This window comes from Vanellus vanellus, assembly GCF_965231255.1.
Source record: "Vanellus vanellus genome assembly, chromosome: Z".
NCBI classification, from domain to species: Eukaryota; Metazoa; Chordata; class Aves; order Charadriiformes; family Charadriidae; genus Vanellus; species Vanellus vanellus.
Window position 1 is genome coordinate 1,841,497 of NC_138908.1, and position 20,737 is coordinate 1,862,233.

Consider the following 20,737-nt stretch of genomic DNA (forward strand, 5'->3'; position numbering starts at 1 on the left):
TTAAAGTTTTGCAAATGGAAGATTTAGTTCACTTGTCATTACTGTCCAGCAGGATTTGAAAACAGTATGTACATTCTATACATACACCTTATCATAAAGAAAACTAAATTTAATTTTATTTAGTTGTAGTTTAGAAGGTCAGTTGTTCTTGTCTAGTGGCATTGTCCTTTGGAAGAGGACATTTTCATACTTTTTAAGTCTTCTTTTGACTAATTTCAGTAACAACTTCTCTGTGGAAGGGCTGAATTTTTACAGTGTAGTGTAGTGGATTCACAATTCCTGCAGCACTGATGGAAAATGAAATTTGAAGTCCATGATATGATTTGGGTATTTTATGTTGTCAGAGAAAAGCTCTATTTAACTGAAATTTACCACTATCCTGATGTTCTAAGTAATGTTATTTTCACCTTTTTTCCCCTACAGAATTGATATTGCAGCAATTTTGATGTCCACTGAAGATATGATCTGGTCAGTTTGCAGCTCTGTACAGGAGTTTCTGAATCCACATGAAGACAGAGATCTCAAGATCTATAAAATACATAGTCACTGCAATAGTCTGCTCTCTGTGCTGGCTATTTTAACTTCACCACTGAAGACTTTGTATGAGTGAGTATGAAAGGAACATTCTATTTGGGATAAAATTGGTTCTTGAGATCTACACGGTGAATAATTATGTTGAAATACAAATGCAATGCATAGTGTTGACATTTTTGATAACCTTTGACTATTTCTTGATTTGGTCTTGAACTTATCTTTATGATCTCACCTAAAGCCCAATTATCATGGAATCATGGAATGGTTTAGGTTGGAAGGGACCTTAAAGATCATCTAGTTCCAACCCCCTGCTATGGGGAGGGACACCTCCCCCCAGCCCAGGTTGCTCCAAGCCCTTTCTAGCCTGGTCTTGAACACCTCCAGGGATGGGGCAGCCACAGCTTCCTCAGGCAACCTGCGCCAGGGGCTCACCACCCTCAGAGTAAAGAATTTGTTCCTAATATCTAATCTAAATCCACCCTCTTCCAGTTTAAAACCTTTACCCCTCATCCTATCGCTACAGTCCCTGATCAAGAGTCCCTCCTCAGCTCTCCTGTAAGCCCCCATTAGGTACTGGAAGGCCACTATAAGGTCTTCCTGGAGCCTTCTCCAGGCTGAACAACCCCAACTCTCTCAGCCTGCCCTCACAGCAGAGGGGCTCCAGCCCTCTGATCATTGTTGTAGCCTCCTCTGGACCCTCTCCAACAGGTCCATGTCTTTCCTGTGCTGAGGCTCCAGAGTTGGATGCAGTACTCCAGGTGGTGTCTCACCAGAGTGGAGCAGAGGGGGGGGATTCCCTCCCTCAACCTGCTGGCCGTGCTTCTTTTGGTGACACCCAGGATGCTGATGGCTTTCTGGGCTGCAAGCGCATGTTGCTGGCTCATGGAAAGCTTTTCACCCCTCAGCACCCACAAGTCCTTCTCCTCAGGGCTGCTCTCCAGCCATTTTCCACCCAGCCTGCATTTGTGCTTGGGATTGCCCTGACCCACGTGCAGGACCTTGCACTTGGCCTTCTTGAACTTCATGAGGTTTGCACCAGCCCACTTCTCCAGCCTGTCCAGGTCCCTCTTGATGGCTTCTCTCCCCTGCAGTGCATTGACCGCACACAGCTTGGTGTCATTGGCAAACATGCTGAGAGTGCACTCAATCCCACTGTCCATGTCGCCAACAAAAATGTTAAACAGTGCAGATCCCAGTACTGACCCCTGAGGAACACCACTCGTCACTGCTCATCACTTGGACGTTGAGCCATTGATTTGCCCTTGGTGAAGCCGTGTTGACTGTCACTGATTACCTCCTTATTTTCCATGTGCCTTAGCATAGTTTCCAGGAGGATCTGCTCCATGATCTTGCCGGGCACAGAGGTGAGACTGACCAGCCTGTAGTTCCCCAGGTCTTCTTTTTTTCCTTTCTAAAAATGAGGGTTATGTTTCCCCTTTTCCAGTCAGCGGGAACCTCACCAGGCTGCCATGACTTCTCAAAGATGATGGATAGGGGCTTGGCAACTTCATCCACCAATTCCCTCACGACCCGCAGATGAATCTCATCAGGTCCCATGGACTTGTGTACCTCCAGGTTCCTCAGCTCGTCTCGAACCTGGTCTTCTCCTGCAGTGGGTGGTTCCTCATTCTCCCAGTCCTTGCCTTTGCCTTCTGCAACTTGGGTGGTGTGGCTAGAGCGCTTGCTGGTGAAGACTGAGGCAAAAAAATCAATAAGTACCTCAGCCTTGTCCATGTTGCGGGTGACCAGGTCTCCTGTTTCCTTTCTGAGTGGGCCCACATTTTCCCTAGTCTCCCTTTTGTCACTGACGTACCTGTAGAAGCTTTTCTTGTTGCCCTTGACGTCCCCGTCCAGATTAAATTCTTTCAGGGCTTTAGCTTTCCTAGCCTGATCCCTGGCTGCTCGGACAATTCCTCTGTATTCCTCCCAGGCTACCTGTCCTTGCTTCCACCCTCTGTAGGCTTCCTTTTGCTGTTTGAGTGTGCCCAGGAGCTCCATCTTCATCCATGCAGACTTCCTGGTGGTTTTGCCTGACTTTGTTGGGGTGCGTCATTGTTCCTGAGCTTGGAAGAGGTGATCCTTGAATATTCTATCTGCTGGGATTTTATTAGCTGTGGATCAAATTCCTATACTGCACGTTTCTTGTTTGGTGACCATAGTGAATGTCTGGTTTCATTTCCTCTGTAACACAAACAGTAGAATTTCAATAATAATTACTGTCCTAAATGAGCAATTTACTGTTCAGTTAAGACATGTTGTGCTAGAAACACATTCTTATTGGTCTAAAAACATTTACTACGATGGTACCAAAGCCTTTGGTAAGGTTTTCAAGGCTTTAGTTACTCATACAATTGAAAAAATTTCATCTTCTTACTAGTTCAGATTTATCTACCTTTGGCTTTAAGGTAAATTAGAATGTTCTGCACTCATCTGTAATAATTCTATGACTACTGGAATTGAAAGATAATTTACTGAAATGATCATCTGGTTACATGACCAGTATGCTTCAACAAATACAAAATACAGTTTTAAAGAGAGAGAGCATAGAATGTCCATCTTTATGAAATTATGTCTTCACAAGTCAGAACTGTAAACATGACGACACATTACTTGCACCAAAATTGGGTCTGAGTCATTGTTTTTTCATGCTAAAAATTCTGCTGTAAATTTGGTGTAAGAGACAGTAGAAAGTGAAATCACAACTTAAAAATACAACCACAACCCTCAAAACGAAGAAAGCCAAATCCTATTCAACTGACTTTCATTTTATTTTTTCTAAATAAGAATATTCTAGATAGTGCTAAGTGGTACAAAGAGGAGGGTGGATACCTCCTGCATTTAAGCTTCGGTAACTAAGTATTTTTAGTCATGTGTGGGCTCATTTTAATGTTCGTGAGCTCTGAGGAACATGCAAAAGTGGATTGTAACTGGATGTTTGACCTTTTACAATGCAACCTCATGAAAAAATAGTAATTAAGAAGGTGGCTCATGAACAGATGAGGTAGTCCTGCTGTGGCAATAGTAATGGAGGGAGGAATGGACATTGTGGTGGCCGTAACTGCTTCTGCTGTCAATTTTGACATTTCACCTTTCCTTTGTGAAAGCCCTTAGAATGATTAAAGGACTAAAAGAAATATGTAGTATAGCCTGTTCCTTTTAACTGTTCTAGTCTCCTCCACTAATCCATGTTGTTTACAGATTTATCTATATGTGGAGTGATAAAAAGTGCGTGCTAACTCCCTGTGTTTCAGAACAAAGTGCCAGTGGAGAGAGTGAGGCAGCATATTTTATATTTTATGTAAAATGCTGCAGATTAACATCTTGGTCATATAGGTTTCATATTTAGGCAGATAAATTTCAGTATCCTAATTTGCTTTCCTAAAGATCAAAAAACTTGACATGCGCAGGATGTAGCAGCTCATGCAATTTACTACAAAGTACTCTGCAAATCATAACCAAAATCTGGCAGCTTTGTTTAAGAATAGAAAAAAAATGTCATATTTTGTTATATAGATACAAAAATAGTATTAACACTAAAAACATTGTTAGAGAGATAATGCATGTTTTTGTGTAAGTAAAAAGGGATTTTTTTTTAACTGTATGTTCAAAACTTTTACTGTCAAAATCTGTGAGACTCCGTTATCAAAAGAGTTCTTTTGTATTGTATGTTTTGTTACAGCCAATATTTGTAGGGTAACCTAACCCAGTGTCCAGAATGCAACAAAAAAACAGATTTACCAAATTAACTTGAATGACTGCATCCATTTGGAAACACTTTCATATACTGAATTTTATGTTGAATTCCTAGATCTGTTATTTACTGAGTTGTGCATAGTCCATCACGTTAAGAATGTATCAATAACAAATGTAGAAGTTACACATTATTTTACAGGAATAATAATCCTTCATCAGTTCTCTTTACAATTACAGCTGTATAATCAAAATTTCCATCTGTTAGCTTGGCTCTATATCTTTCAAAACTTTGGTAAAATCAACTGGAAGTGAAACAAAGATTTTTCTTTTAAATCTATCATGCTTTCTCTTTTGGTACTAGAAGATTTCCCTGCAGGGGCTAGGTTTAAATTAATCTCTAGACTGCTCAGGAAAGTTTTGTGTAATCATAAAAGCGGTGATGACAGAACATTGTTTTCCAGGAGTTGTCTAATAATAGGACTGGCTCATTTCCAATTTACTAGAGATGCTGTATTAACTATTGCTTCCAGGGAATTCAAATTATTCAAGATTCTTTATTATGTTATTAAAATGCAACAAAATAGTAGGGGTACTGAAAAATTAATAACATCCTTAAGTTAAAATAAAGTGATTCTGGCATATGCTTTCTCCATCCTGATTTCGTGATCAAACGTTGTGCATTCTGCTATCGCTTAAAATTTCTTTTCTTTTTGACAAGGCTACTTAGACCTGTTCCTAAATTCACCTATGAATCTTGCTTGTGTCATCAGTTTTTACTACTCACTCATTTGTTTGTGCCTCATTTTCTTCCACCCTTCTCTGGTCTTTCTGAAGTAACTTTAGCATAATAGAAATGTTGGTTGGAAGAGACTGGTGGAGGTCATCTAATCCAACCTCCTGCAGAAGGCAGGACCATCACCAAGAGCAGTCAGACATGACTGTGTTAGCTGACCCATGGAAAACTCCAAGAACTGAGATGTGACAACCTCTCCAGGATACCTTTTCCATGACTGGGCTACTTTAGTGCAAAGTATTGCCTAATATCTAGAGTGAACCTTCAAAGCTGCTGGCTATGGTTTGCTCCATCACACCAGCCCCCATTGGGAAAAGTTTGTCCGTGTTGTCTTTGTAATTACTCCTTGGGTAGGTGTAGGCTGCCATTAGGTGAATCGACCTTTTAGCCACCTCTTCACCAGAGTAAAGGAGCCTAGATCCCTCAGCCTCTTGTCATAGATGATGCAGTCTACTCTGTTCCAGATTCCTCACATCCTCCTTGAGCTGTAGGCCCAACACCTGGACAAAATATTCTAGGTAAGGCTTAACCGTTGCCAAGCAGATGAAGCAAATCACTATCTTCAGTTGGCTCGACAAACTCCTCCTAATGCAGCCCAGTATGTGGTTTGGGTTGTTTCCAGTGAAAATACACCGTTGCCTTGTATTCAACACCCTACTGGCCATAAACCCCAGGCTTGGTGCTGGGGAGGGTTGGTACTCAGACCATCGGGTCCCAGCCTAGGTTAGTATAATTCTGTCGCTGGAGCACAAAGTTGCGCTTAACCTAAGTGAAATTTGTGAGTTTCTGTTGGCCTGCTCGTCCATGACTTTGCACTCCACTGTTTGTTGTGTTAACTGCTGTGCCTGCTGCCACCAGTTTAGTGTCACCTGCAAATGTCCTAAATGCATGTTCTGTCTGTTGGCTTTTGTCCAGGTTGTTGAGGAACCTGTTGAACAACAGCAGTCTCCAGAACGTGCTCCCCAAAACTACGAGGCCTTGCTATTTTCTTGCTGCTGACCCAAACCTCTGAGGGAAAAAAAAAAAAAGAGGATTTTTATTTCTCAGAATTTCCAGTCATCGTAGTCTCACTCACTGACAAGGTTGTTGTCAGTTACTCACTCCAAGTAGCTGGGTTTTGTGCAGTGGATCTAACAGTTTCAGTGCTGCGTGTGAATTTCCAGGGAGAATCCAGTGCTGTTCTTCATTCGTTGTTTTTTACAGAATTGAATTATCCAGGAGAAGCAGGCTAGCAATGTACAGTACAACAGACCCATTTATCACCTCAGAGTAGAGTCTGTCTTCTGCACCAGGTTGAGGGTTGCTCAAGTTGGAGCAGATCTATTGTGCTTTTTTTCTATATTCTTTAGTCTTATTTACTGAGTAGGACATGACAATATTTCTGTTACGGAAGATTGTGAAGAGTAAGGTGGATGTACCTTTTTATGATTTCATAGTATCAGTTGTAACTTACTTTCTCAACGAGAAGTCAGGTGAATGACTTGAGTTCTGAGAGAAGAATTTAGAGATTCTATTGGTAAAATTGCTGTCTATCGGGTATAAGTATCTGTCATTCAATTTTAAAGACTGGAAATATTTCTCTTAAGTTTAATATATGAGTTACAAGTCATGAAGTTGCTTTTCAGTCGTGTTTATTCCTTATGCAGAGCTGAATCCTTGGAAATCTACAAGGAAATACCATTAGGATGCATCTTGTGGGCATATCATTTTTCACACCTGCACTGAGGCTTACAAGACCAATTCTCACCTTGTCATACTTTACTGAAGAATAAAACTACTGTAACTTGGAATCTTGCTGTGGTATTAAATACCTTCACAGATGCTATCCACTGCTTTGAGACTATAGGCAGCTGCTTTAACATAACTTGTAGTCAAAACAAATTTCCTACTGGCTGTTATTATACTTCTGTCAGAAGAGTCGTTGAATTAAACTGTCTGGCACAGAGTTGGGTTTTCCTGGCAAGAATTACATAGCCAGTAGTGGACAGTGAGAGATGCTGGCACCAGAATTACTGTATTATCATTAGACACGTGATTTTTTTTATAGTATTTGAAATTATTCTACTATTTAAACAGTCTTAAAAGTTCTCAGACTATCTCCATCTCAGTTTAAAAATTTGTGTAAAGGTTTTGTTACAAGCCTCAAAGCCCCAAAGTCTGGCCTGTCCTTGTCCTCAGGAGACAGCAAAGAAACAATACTTAAAAAACTGCTTTAGTCCAGAAGTCTCTCAAACAGTTCATACGCTCTCAGTAGACAAGATGTGGTCCCTTTTTTTATTAAAGTACTATGCAAACTGTATCTATCATGCTTTCTTGGAGGAAGCTGGCTCTATGCTTTGCTATATTAAGAAAAATATTTCAGAGGATGAGAAACAATAAGATCTCTTTCTTTAATTTTCTCACAATGTTGAAATTACTGTCTTTAAAATAATTGTTTTCTAGTTTAATTTCTCCCTTTATCTATATTACAATCTCAGCTTTACTTTTAATCTTCAGGTTTTCATGAATTCGCAAAGAGCACAACTTCACTCTGTGCTAAGCCTTCTGCTCAGATATTGCTTATTTTGAAGTCTGTAGTAAATTCTTCCTACTAATTTTGTTTGGTTAGTAAAGTTAATTTCCAAATAAATCACCCTGTCTTTTGGAGAAGGTCAGAAGCTATACACCCGTCTTTCTCGTTGAACAAGTGTAATTCTCTCTCTTCTTTCGCCTGGGGCTTTATAGGCAGTGACCTTATAGACGTGTAGATACACTTCTGAATTACTTTTATGCAGCTATGAAAAAAAGAGAAAAAAAATAAGTTTAAATAATTAAATGACAAAACACAAATACTGTTGATGCTGTGGTGACAAAGCACCCCATAAGAAAGAGGAGATTTCACCTTTTAGGTTAGGAGTTCCTAAAGGCTTCATTCCAACAGGTTTCCATTCTGTCTTCAGTTTTAAGTGTTTAGATCAACTCTCATTGTTTCCATGTCATGGCAGTGGCTTTTCTTACGTCTTGTAAAAAGATTCTCTTGTCCTGATAAAGTCCTCGTGTCTTTTCCAGAGGTATTTTTAAATGTCCTTCTACTGTTACTGCAGTAGAAAGAGTTCTGACTCAAAAATGAGAATAAGATTGAATCACTCCAGAATGTAAAGCAAATATGCCATAAATGAGTTCTGTAGAAGTGGCATTTTAAAAGCTAGTTACCTTCTTTATATAACTGAGAAAATCCCAGCCATGATACATAATGAAACTAGCTTCAGAGAAGGAAAGTTATTAAGATGAAAAATTCACAGCCAAGCAAGTTGAAAAGTAAGGTGCAAAAGAAGTGATAATTGATTATGATTGGATGAGCATGGACGTAACAGACTATATCCTCTCTGCTGGAATAGTGTTCAGTGTAAAGGAGAGTGAAAAGGGAAGAGGCCAAAGAGGCCAAAGAGAAGAGGCCAAGGGGCATCCATTCCTTACACAGGTTATTGCATGCTGGCGATTGCTACAGAATGGTACAATGCTAATAAATTTATTGTTATTAAATAATAATTAAAGGCAAATATTAAATTATCTAATGCTGTTCTTATAATTTTATATTTATAATCATATGATATCATTAATTAATAAAAACAGTTAATTTTTAATGTTAGTGGATTGGACATATATGATTTTGGCCTGTCATATCCTTTGGGTAAGAGAAGTAATGCAGAAGTGATGTAAAGCTAGCTTATCTAATTCTTCGCCTGTCCTTATATTTGAAAGCAGCATTTTTTTCAACCAGTATTCTAATTCTCACAAGTTACTGAAGGTCCAAAGATTCTGGTTGAAATTTTTGTCTAGCGTAATACAAGGTCTACATGTACTTGTGTGTTATTCAAAAGACAACCATTATCATTTCAAAACATATTTTACTTATGATTATGCTAAAAGTATTGATAATATGATGCATGTATTATGCAGAAAGAAAAGAGCTGTAGGAATGAATGACTGAAGAGGAATTTGCTTATTCAATGGATTTTGAAACATAGTTTGCAAACGTGCTATAGCGGAGTAAAAAAATGAAGAACACTGCTTTAACAGTACTAACAGTGCTAGATACCAAGTTTCAAAGAGTGACAGTAAATAAGATATTGAATGACATTTTTAACAGTACATAAGGTTAATAAAATTGCAATTATGTGTATGCATACATACATTAGTACGAATTGTCTTAAGGGATTCTCTGGCTTCTATTTATATATATTTAGTAGTAATGATCCAAAGGGACTTTCAGTCATCCATGTAACTGAGACGAATTTGGTTTTTTTCAGGACATTTCTGAACAATTCTGATGAACGTCTTCCTCAAGATTTTTCAAAAGTCTTTTATCATCCTTTACACTGGTTATTTTGCATACCATCACCCTGTTCTTCCTTACTGAAGTAAGTACCAAAAGTTCGTTGTTGTAAAAGAATCACCAGGTAGTCAATATTAATCAAATACTGTTACAACATTTTGAAAAGAGTATATCTTAATAAATGACTAATGAATAGTCTCATTAAGAAAAACCATAGAAACCTTTTTTTTTTAAATTCATTGCAGATTTCCCTAATCTTTAAACTTTAAGAGTCTATAAGAAAGGTCACACTGAAAGCAGTGCACTGTAGCTTTGTGCTAGTGCATTCACTGTGTTTGATATTTGAGTTATCTGTAAGATTTTGTTGCTTTAATTAAAGAGTATATAGCTCTTGACAATAATGTAGTTCAGCACCGTTGCTGTTTTGAAAGACCTGTAATTAAAGGGCATATTAAGAATGTGTGCCTCTGTTTATGATTGGTAGTTAAAAAAAGGTCTGATATATATGACTAACTCATTGAAAAATACGTTGCTTGATCCTAGTTGATTTTTTGGGAGATTACTGCATGATTAGAGGCAAAAGCTTAATTTCTTTTTCTGTGTCACTGCATATAATGACAAGTTACATATGAGACATATGCTACCAGCTGTGCTGTCATTCCCTTTCTAATTTTGAACCTGAAACACTCCCACACCAGTGTAGATCCTCTCCTAACCCCTTCACCTCCTCCTCCTCTTCAAAAGTTATTTCCTGAGAGATTTTCACTCTCCGTCTTCATGAAAAGCTGCTTTTGTGAGTTGCTATTGTGTTTTCTGAGAAAGTATTTTTCTATTTTGGAGGAATACGTTATCGTGTGAGGGGAGACCTGTGGTGACCTATTGAAGGTCAATGTGCTGCGGATTTATTACCTCTTACCTCGTATGCACAGTGTCTTGTACCTTGTACATCACAATATCTTCCCTATGATTTTGCCCCATACTACGCAAAAAACGCTGACTTCTGTACATAGCCTTTACTCCTAACGACGTCAGCAGTACTGTTCTCTCCTTCCCTGGTGCCCCTGGTACCTGCTGATGTTGCACAGGCAACAGCTGCTGTGACGGGGGCAGAGTTGTCTGCTTGGCTAACCAAAATACCAAGCAGAGTGAATAACTGTTGAATTCAGAATGTGTCCTTTTCCCTGCTTGAAATAGTAATTTAAGTTTTTCTAAAGCTTGAAAGATCATGTGTTTTTACCTCTCAGTCGAGCTTCAATGAAATTTGTCAGAGGCTTTATAAGTTATGCATGGGTGGAGAGAAAGGAGGGGGGAAGGGGGGTTGGAGGAGAGGGAATGCCTGCACAGTCACTTAAAAAGGGATCTACTCTATTTCTGGGAAAACTTATGCTCATTAAGGACTCATTGTAGAAAAGACAATAAGCTTGTTGATGCCCTCATCCAAGGCCAGTACTCAAAATTTAAATTATGCTGTGAATTATGAGTTTTGGAAGATGACTTTGCAAGTGAGTACCCTCTGCTGCACAACAGTGTGGAAAGGAAATGCTGGTACTGTTTCAGTCTGAGATAATTCTCTTTTTTGGGGTGGAATTAGGATTTTACAGATGCTATTTATTTAGGACATTTTTGTCTTGAATACATAGCAGAAAACTGTTCCAGAGCTATCCAGCATTTACATCTTTTCCCTGGATGAAAGGTGAGAATATATACATCCACTTGACCACCAAATGGGAAAATGAGGAGTCCAAAAGAAAGCCCATCTCTGAGAAGATACAGTTAGTGTGTCTGTGTGAGGACAGTCCATATATATAAAGCCATGTGTACTGTCCTGTGATAATGAGTGAGCTATGTTGGTAAAATACTTAATATTTTCTTTTACCACACTTTTCAGCTGCTCAGAAAAAAAAAAAACAAAAAAAAACCAAAAAAAAACTCTACCACGACAAAACAGTGAAAGACCCTGTATGTAATGAAGTAATTTGAGGGACATATTCTGAGGTGTTCTAATTTTGTTACTGATTTTACACTGTATTTTTATGTCATGGAAGCTTTTCTTTCTTGAAACATTGCATTTAGAGTATTAAGACACATTATGTTTAAGTATTGCCGAGAACTATTTTTTAGAGCATCCTAATTCATCCTGGATTGTTTTATGATTTTACTTCTATAATCTAATAGAAATATATTCGCTGTCCACAATAAAATTGGAAGCACAGGCCATTGTGCCCCTCCCGGCTGCACCCACCTAATATTTAACTGAAGACTGTAATCTAGCATAGATGGACCTTTTAAGTATTTGCTCTTCCTAAGCTTGATATTTCAAGATAAACTTTTGCTAGTTCCTGAAATGATTTTGTTTACAATTTCACTATTTAATTAGATTTACTGCATTATTTTTTATGCCTAAAAATGGCTACAGTCTGTTTTCTTTTATCTATTTGACTTCAACTTCTTTGTCAATGTTGTTAACATGAATTAGCATTAATGTTTATTTGCCTTATATAATCTTGAACTTATCATTTGAGGTTTTCTCTTTTTCTGTCTTGGATAGTAACCAAAATAACATAGTTGGTTATCAAGATAAATAATTACTGGTAATTTATATCACAGTTCCTTTAGTGGTAATTGTAATTCATTCTTTGCTTCATTTGGGCTTTATCGTCATACCATTTGCAGATCAGAGTTCTGTTGTTTTTTCTTCTTTTACTGTACAAAACTGAACATTTATATGTGTGATATTTATATGTACTTCACCTTTTGTCACTTTTTATGAGGCTAGTCTTATTTTCACTAGTACTGAGCGACGAGGATGGGAGAACATATGCCTCTCCATATGCACGTTACAAAACTTCTCAGTGCATTTATTGGTGCTAGCTTCATGGCTGTAGGGAATGTCTGCTATATTTTATTTTTCCTCCAAGTGAGTCACACCATTGTACATTTCAATTTGCAAGAGGCTGAAAGAGCCAAGAACTGGTGTATATTACAACACGATAACTTCCCATCTGGTCAATGACAGACAAGTTTTATTTCAACTCAAATATTCTAAAAACGGCATTTATTTCTAAAGTCATATAAAATATTATCCTTCATAAATCTAATAGCCCAAACTTGTCCCTTTTCTTCTAGTTTGAAGGCAATGAGTGACCTTATTAGAGATGATAGCGTGGTATTCAAGGGAGAAACAAAATTAAACTGGTCCATATATTTTGGCTGAATTAGTGAAGCGTTGAGTTTCCCTTCGGCCACAGCACTAAATCTACTGTGATTATAGTAATTGTTTTAATTTAAACTTTAATTACTTACTGCTGATTAGCTCTTAACATGTGTTAGAGTTTATATACGTAACTAATCTTGAACATACAGAAATTAAGATAATACTAGTAAGAATACAAAGCCCTAATGTTGAAAGTTTGAATGCTTTATGTGTTTTAAGTATGGTAAAGTTATTTTGGCTGCAAGTTCTGTCAAAATTTAAGTGTATATGTGTATATATTTTGGATAAATATTACTAGAATCCAGTATGTCCTAAAATGCAAAAATATAATTGTTTAGACAGTCCTACATCATCAATGATTATATATAGTGTACCAGATAAAAATCACAAAAGCCGCCCATAGGTTTTCATGGTACCGACATTGCTTATCAACTCACAGGTATTTGCTTTACTGTTAAAATCCCAAAGTCTGAGGTGTATAAAATCAGTCCTCCTTTGCTAAAATGACTACTGTGGTACTAACTGTGAAGTTTTGACATAGTGTGGTATAAGGGTCCTGCTGGGAAATGGGGTTATGGAAACTTGGTTTCCGTAGGTTACTTCAAGGTTGCCCTGCAAGGTATGTGGTATACTGCTTTTCTGGTGATGGGAACGTACATACATGTGGGGGACTAAGCTGGAAGAGTATATGAGCTGGTGTCTTCGTTTCCAGGCACTGCAGCTTTGTATTAGGTATATTGTCTATACAGCCGCCTTGGCTGGACAGCAAGGGGTTTGTGTAGTCACCTCTGTTTTTTTCACGCGTGCATACAGGGAGAGTTGGGTGGTGGCACACTTGGCTCATGGTCATAGAAGCGCGCAACATGACACACAAGTTCCCCTCTGTTAGAACAGCCGCGTGAACCCATTTTAGTTCTGTCCCAACAGCTGTGTGTAAATGGCACGTAAATATATGTGCAGAGGCATATAAATCCTTCTCAAGTCTGACAGGAAAATGTAGCTCCTGGTGAAGAAGGCTTTAGCTGATGCTGAAGGTGTTGTGTGTGTACTGGCAGATAATGTTTACGCCTGCATAGTCAACGCGTCGGTGCATATGTGGTTTTTACACTGGTGCATGCAAAATTTATGTGCGTAGAAGTTTACATATGTGGTGCATAAACTTTCAGCGTTAGCAGCTATTGTTGTATAAACCTGTAGCCAGAATGAGTAAATACAATGGCTAAACATTGGTTGAAATATAATTTTAAAACCTTCAAAATAATGAAAAAGGAAGCTTTCAAGGAAAAATATTGCCCACAACCCGATTTTGCAAAATTCTTTTAAAAAATGTTTCAAGAAGAAAGTAGTAAGTACAACGGGTGATAAACGTCTTGCAGGACAAGGATTTTTTATATTTTTTTTTATGTAATTGCTCCAGTGTGAGTTCAACGGTTGGTGTGGGGCCATGGGCTGAGTTTAGAGGAACTCCTGGAATATTTTTGTTTGGAAACCTAAAATTTTGCAGAACATGGAAACTGCAAACGAAAAATAAACTGCAATGTCCTTAATAGCTGATGAATTTGTACTACGCATTCTCACTTCTCTCTGCTGGCAAAGCGGTTATGCAACCAGTCTAATATTTTGGGTGGGTTTTTTTTCAAAACATGTAAGAATTGGTCAACCTAATGTGGAATCTTGCAGCCCCTTGAGCGTTGTCTCTGTTTTTTAATTAAGAGCTTCATATACTTCATCCAGGACACTTCAGAGCTCTTACTAAACAATTAATGTAATAGTGAACTAAAGAATAATAGCCTTAAATTTATTCAAGCACGCACAAAAAAAATCCTTTTTGCCTGGTAGAACAAGGCAAACATGGTTCCATGAAAGAGATAAGTGAGGTTGCTTTGTATCAGTTATAACTTTGGCAGACTACCAAATGTTAATTTGCTTTTAGCTAGTTGAGATTAAATGTAATTCCTTCCCTGAGCTGCCTGAAAGTAAGCAAGCATGAAAGCGTTTTCAGAGTAATCTGGGAGGAATTGACATTTAAGGGAGTTTGCATTACATCTGCACTTTAAGGATATTAATTTCATAGATAAATTAACTACATTATTTTGTCTTTATCTTACATTTTGAAAGGACTCCATCAGCCAGAGAAATGGCAGCCCAGGGTCAGCTGAAACTGCTCTTATCCCAGCCGTGCTGTAATTTGAACTTGCTTTTGGAAACATTGCTACATCATGATTGCCTCTTAGTGAAAATTTTACTGAGAAGTTCAAGTAAGTATTTATACTGTCAATCCTTGTAAGACTATCAGAAAAATTCATTTTTAACTACTTAAATACTGAAGGAAGGCTGACAACCGTTTCTGGGGGTATTAGTAGCCATTCAGTTATCAGTAGGACACTTCTTGAATGGGTAAAAAGAAAGAAAAAATCATCACTTTTTTAATGAGAGTGTTTTGCAGTCAATCTGAGTATTCATGGCTTCAAAGCAGACTACAGCTTGATAAAATAGGACGGTATTGTAAATGTAAAGGAGTGAAAATGAATTTGAACTTAACAGAGCTTTGATACCACAACTGACTTACACAGATTCTTAAAAGTCTGGATTAGTAGTCTGAAAGATCACTTTCAAAATTATGTTTCGACAGTGAAAAGCCGCTTAGAGGTTTTGTTTAAGTTATTCTACGTTTGTCACTGTAGGCATTCCAGAAGGACATTTATGTGCTTCCTCATGTTAATAGTCTCATTAATGCTGTTATGAAAGCAGAACAAATAAAAGAATGGTTCTACAAGGTTTTCTTTTCGTTCTGCTAATATTGTCTTCAAAGCAACAAACTTTATCACATCTTTCCTTTTAATAGCTTTCAGATCAAATGATCAGATTGTTGAAAAGCTAATGGCATAATCACCTGCTTGACATAATTTTGCAGTAGTAGTGAATGAGAGTCTCAGTTTCTGTCTTTCTTCAGCAGAAGAATTCTCCCTACTTATCAAGAAAACTATTAGGTCCACATAATATTAGATATAACATCATTTACTTCTGTCATTTTTAAATGATCTAGCATTTGTCAGGGGTACAACATTGCTTCCACTTCTGTCATGCGTCTTATTGAGAGCTGCGCCGCATCCACTTGCCCATTCAAATGCCTGTCATCTTTTACAAAGACTGACAAATGTTTGATCAGGATCGTACTCTTACCCTAGTGTTATCCAGTATTGAATTTTGCTCGCTGCTTAAAATACCACAGGTATTAAGTGACAGAACGTATTAATCTATTCATTGACCAACCTCTTGAGCTTCAGGGATATATATGCTACTTTGAATTAGAAATCGCGCTATTTACACAGACTTTATTAGTGTAATTACGGTATTGGTATGAATAAACTTTCAGTTTATCTAAAGTTGAAACCTGCGACGATCCATATCTTCTAAATTAATTTCCATAGGATTAATTTCCTTATGATAAAATGATTGTATTCTTTATTCCTTCTCCTATACAGTAGCTTTCTGATGCTATATAAGCTAATTATTTTTTTTTATGTGAGCTGTTATTTATTTGTGCAAGGAGAGTTGGACTAATAAGGTATACCTTAGTACTAGCGATGACAGTTTTGGATTCTTCTGTTCAACAGGATAAAAGGCTTACAGAATTATATACTCATTTTGCGGTGTGTAAAGTTATGCATGAAAACAAATAAAAAACTAATTGTACCATGGTTTTAGAGTGATTTGACCTAGTGATAACAAAACTCCCTGGTATTTAACTAGATCATAAGAATTTTTTGAATAGGAAAAGGAAAAGACTTCTCACGTTTTACTTGATTTTACACTCAGTTTTTCCCTTTCCCAGTAAAAAGCAGGCCAGAAGGCAAAAATTCTGTATAAAGAGGTGCTTATATGTAGATGTTTTTAGGTAATGATAACATTTTTTTGTATTGTAGCAATACTTTGGGTCTACTTACAGTAGACATCACACAAACACATTTAATTTAATATTAATCCCATTGATCTGACATGGTTGTACCATGGTGAGGGTCAGAAATAATGTACGTTCCACATCATAATAGGGAGTACTGTTGAGATTGGCAAAGTTGGCTCAGCAGAGAGCGTTTTGGGGCAATGCGTGTACGCATGATTCAGTGTTGCTAAATATTATAAGAAAGTTATCATATTTGTTGAAGCTTTTGAAACTCAATGTGTGTAACTATGAGCTGTCTGGACAGAGACGTGACAAGATTTGGACCTCTGTCAATTTTTTGCACAATATGATACATGAAATGTACATAAAAAGAAAATGTTCCTCAAATATGAAATTAGCACATCAAAAATACTAAAGGCAATAAATCAGGATACCCAAAACCAAACCACTTATTTGTCTCCAGAGAGTATGCCCACAGGGTAAAAGGCACCTTTGAAAAAATAGTTGAAAAATTGGATTTGCATATTGGACCTCTATAATTTAAAGTACAAGTCTAAATAACCTGGATGTATTGAGTTACAGTTAATTACAGTGTCATATAAGTCCAGAGTTGTTTTCTATAGGTCCAACATTCAGAAAGTTTCTTCTAAGACATGTTCTTGAGTGAGTGAAGGGTCGAGGGCCTTTGCTGTGCCTTTGCGGAGAGAACCACTGAAGGTACATGGTACTGTGTTAATTTTCTGACAAAACAAACTGTTTTGCAATTTTCTTGGTAGAATTTTTTACCGGAATTGCTTTATCACCCGTGGATATGAAACAGAAATGGATGATTTTGACAAGCAACAAATAACAGAGGAATAAAGAAAGTGGTGCTTGCATAATATGAGTTACGGAATCCATCAGATGCTGATACGAAAACGGGAAGGGTGAAAGTGAACTCCTGAGAATTTCTGCTAGACTTGCTCTAAACGCACGTCATGCCAGCAGGACAGTCTGTGACTTTGTGTTTGAGAGTCTTTATTTCCAGGATCCAGGAGTTATTCTTTTCATAATAAAGCAAAAAGCAACAGCTTTATTGAATTACACTGGCCCAACACAATATTAATACCTAAGGGAACCTCGTCAGTCGACGGGCACCTCGCCACTTACTGATAGGAAAGAGGTCACTGAGAAATCATCAGCAAGGCACGTCCGAGGCCTTCAATCAGTCCTTGGGCCTCATACACACTTTTCTTTAAGAAGAAGAGATGGTCGCACCAAGTTAATGACGTACAATAGAAGAAGAAATGTATTCCTTTAAAAAAAAAAAAGATCTTATTCATTAAAATGAATACATGGGACTCCAGTCATTACAAAGGTTTAATTTAATTTTCTACGCACAACTTTAAAGTGACTACTGGCATGTGGAGATAAACTGGAAGAAAACTGCTTTCACAGCAGGACAAGGGCATTGGCAGTTTGACCGTGTGTTTTTGGCTTGCACAATGCATATTTGAGAGACTAATGGGAGAGGGTATTGTGTGGCCTTTACAGTTAAACCTAGATCATATCCTGGTCCCCACTGAAACTTTGAAATAAGAACTGATGGTAACAATTGCAAATATTCTCTGATAAGTTTAAGGCTGCACATCTGCAATTGGACCCAAAGAAATATGAGTCGCTTCGAAAAGAGATAATTTACCTTGCACGCATAAGCAGGGTGGAGAAGGGAGGATTTCCACCAAGAAAATAAAACTGTGCGGTGCAGTATCAGCCGACTCCCTAGGCACTAATAGATATGAAGACTTTTCTAAGACTGGGCTTTTAGAAACCATTTTCTGGCAAGAGAAGTGACCTGAAAATATATTTGTGCAATGGAAAGATTTTTTTATTCCCCACTCCAGTTGTTTGCCCCTTGTGAAGCAGCTCTTCAGCTACCGCAAAATATAATGTGGCATTTTGAGGTAAATTTTAGCACTGATTAAATTTTAATTAAATTTAAATTAATTAATTAACTGTTAGGCATTTAAAGGTAAACAGCACTGATTTCTTCTAAGGTACCCTAAAAAAACAGTGAAAGGTGGTAACTTTACCAACTAACCTCACTTAGGAATCAGACTGAACTTTTAGTGACAGTAGTGAATTATTACAAATGAAAATGTATATTCCTTAAATAAATTACCATCTCTATTAAAATACCGGCATTGGGCAAGTCTGTATAACAATTTAAGACTTTCGAGTACCTGAAGGTCATTATTTTTGTACTTCCTTGTAATAACTCCCTGGATTTAATAATCCCGAGACACAGTCTACCTGGAAAAACTAGCAACTGAGCTAGTCCCATGGTTCAACCGCACACAATTTTGGGGAAATAGTCTTGCAGTTTTTTTGACAAAGCTTGGAGGCTAATCTGCAACACTGTCCTCATTAGGAGAGCGCAATTAAGTTTCTTAGAGGAATTTATATGCTTTTGCAGAGATAGCTCTCTCCTCCAGATATTTGTGGGTCATCCGGGATGAGGCTTGTTACTACAGCTGAGAGTTTTCTTGGCTTCTTCACGATAGCAAGCTGTATCATGGCAGCCTAGCAACAAAAGATTATAAAATTATTTTTAAAGTGGCATCTCCTTAAAGTATCCATCTGACCAGTAAGCTTAGTGGATACTGTACCTGCATAACCAATGTGGTAAAATGGTAGAAGGGATTTCTGGCGTGGTGTACTTCTAGCTGGAAGATCAATAGCAAAGGGGCCTTAATCCTTGTGATGACTCTCCAGTGATGAGCTAAGGAAAACAGTAAACAAATCTTAGGAGTTTCTGAAACGTCGAATAGGAATTTCCATTTGGACTGTAATGGAGCGCCACTGAGAACCACATACATTCTCTTGACAAAGTGTGAAGACAGTCCCTGTGACACACCTGTGATTGTCTCTGTGACTACGATATATGGCCGTATGGAAAGCGTGTCAAAGACTGAGTCATTTCTGGTAGGAACTTCTTGCCAGAGTAGAGCTCTACACGGAATGCATTTTAAGAGGGTAACCTGTTCAGTATCGATCCCAATACGTGCAGTAATACAAAGGAGGTAATGTGGCCATAGGACTCGCTTCAATATTGCCTCGGCAAATTTTGGCTATCTCAATGCCACAATTTCAGCATACTATCCCATAAAATCAGTGCTGGAGGTTTTCTGATAGTATTTTGTGTGACACGGGTAAGATAGACTTCACAGAAGCCATTCACACAGAGATTCGTTAATGGAAGCTTCTCCTCAGACTGTTGAAAATAAAATGTTAAGGGAGAAAAAATTCCAAACGGAGTTGAATAAGAGTAAAATAATATGGGGTTGGTGACATATAAATATATAGGCACAGAAGTAGTTTGCTGATATTTTAGTAATTTATGGGCAGATGATATAAAGTTTGTTACAGCCTTTTTGTCATGTGTTGAGCTTTTTAGTTGTCACAAACTTAGGATTCATCGGATACACAGGTAGCAGCTAATACAGGGGATATTATTATTTGGGTTTTACTAAATTGAAATTGGTAGTGTTAAGATCAGCATTTCATTCATGATAGAAGTACTATAATCTAAAATTTCTTTTTGGAATTAAAACCAAAAGTTTCTGCCAAAATGAAGTTATATTCAAAGTTACAATAGTTCTAGCTGTCAGGACTGACTGGAGAATGATTCCATTGGAGAGGAGCAACTCTATGAGAGACAAGTAAAATGATCTACCAGAAGAGATACAGAAAAAGAATAGAAAAAAAGCCAGTGACAGAAGCAGCACTGACAACATAGTGCAAAGAAGCAAGTAGTGCAGAGTGCCTGCTGAAAGATTTGGTTCTATAAACAAATAAAATATATCCTTTTTGCATTCTTTATAGCCTCATCAGCTGCTGTGATTTAAACTATAAAGAAAGCAGAAGTTTTATGCTCTTTGCAAATAAAAGGACTCTATCAGAAATAACGTGCTCCATCTTCAGTTTCTCTTCTTAAATGAAACACCATGTATAAATTTGAATTTTGACTACCTCTTTTGCTCAAAAAAGACAGCATAACTGTTTATAGCTTGTCTATCTTGTAAGAATTCACTAGGGAAGGAGAAGTCTAGAGTCAATAACAGAGGATTTTAAAAATTCAGTAAAATTCATTTCATGGCTAAATCAGTAGCAGATAAGAGCTGGATGAGTGTGATAACGTCAGCAGGTTACTGGGAAGTGTTTCTATCTGTAGGAAAGAAATATGGATAGGTTACACTTCTAAGTGTGCCTCTCTGAAGATCTTTTTAAAATACGTGGTACTAT

General features: G+C 37.6%; 1 protein-coding gene across 1 annotated transcript in view; it reads left to right on the top strand.

Annotated features, from left to right (window-relative positions):
* The window catches only part of KIAA0825, a gene marked incomplete at both ends in the record, with an annotated part of 215,425 nt that overhangs the window by 62,827 nt on the left and 131,861 nt on the right, over positions 1-20,737 (top strand). Inside the window, 3 exons of the mRNA XM_082497577.1 lie at positions 424-606; positions 9,310-9,420; positions 14,668-14,807. Coding sequence (XP_082353703.1) covers positions 424-606; positions 9,310-9,420; positions 14,668-14,807 — 434 coding nt within the window. The remainder of the gene's footprint in view (positions 1-423; positions 607-9,309; positions 9,421-14,667; positions 14,808-20,737) is intronic.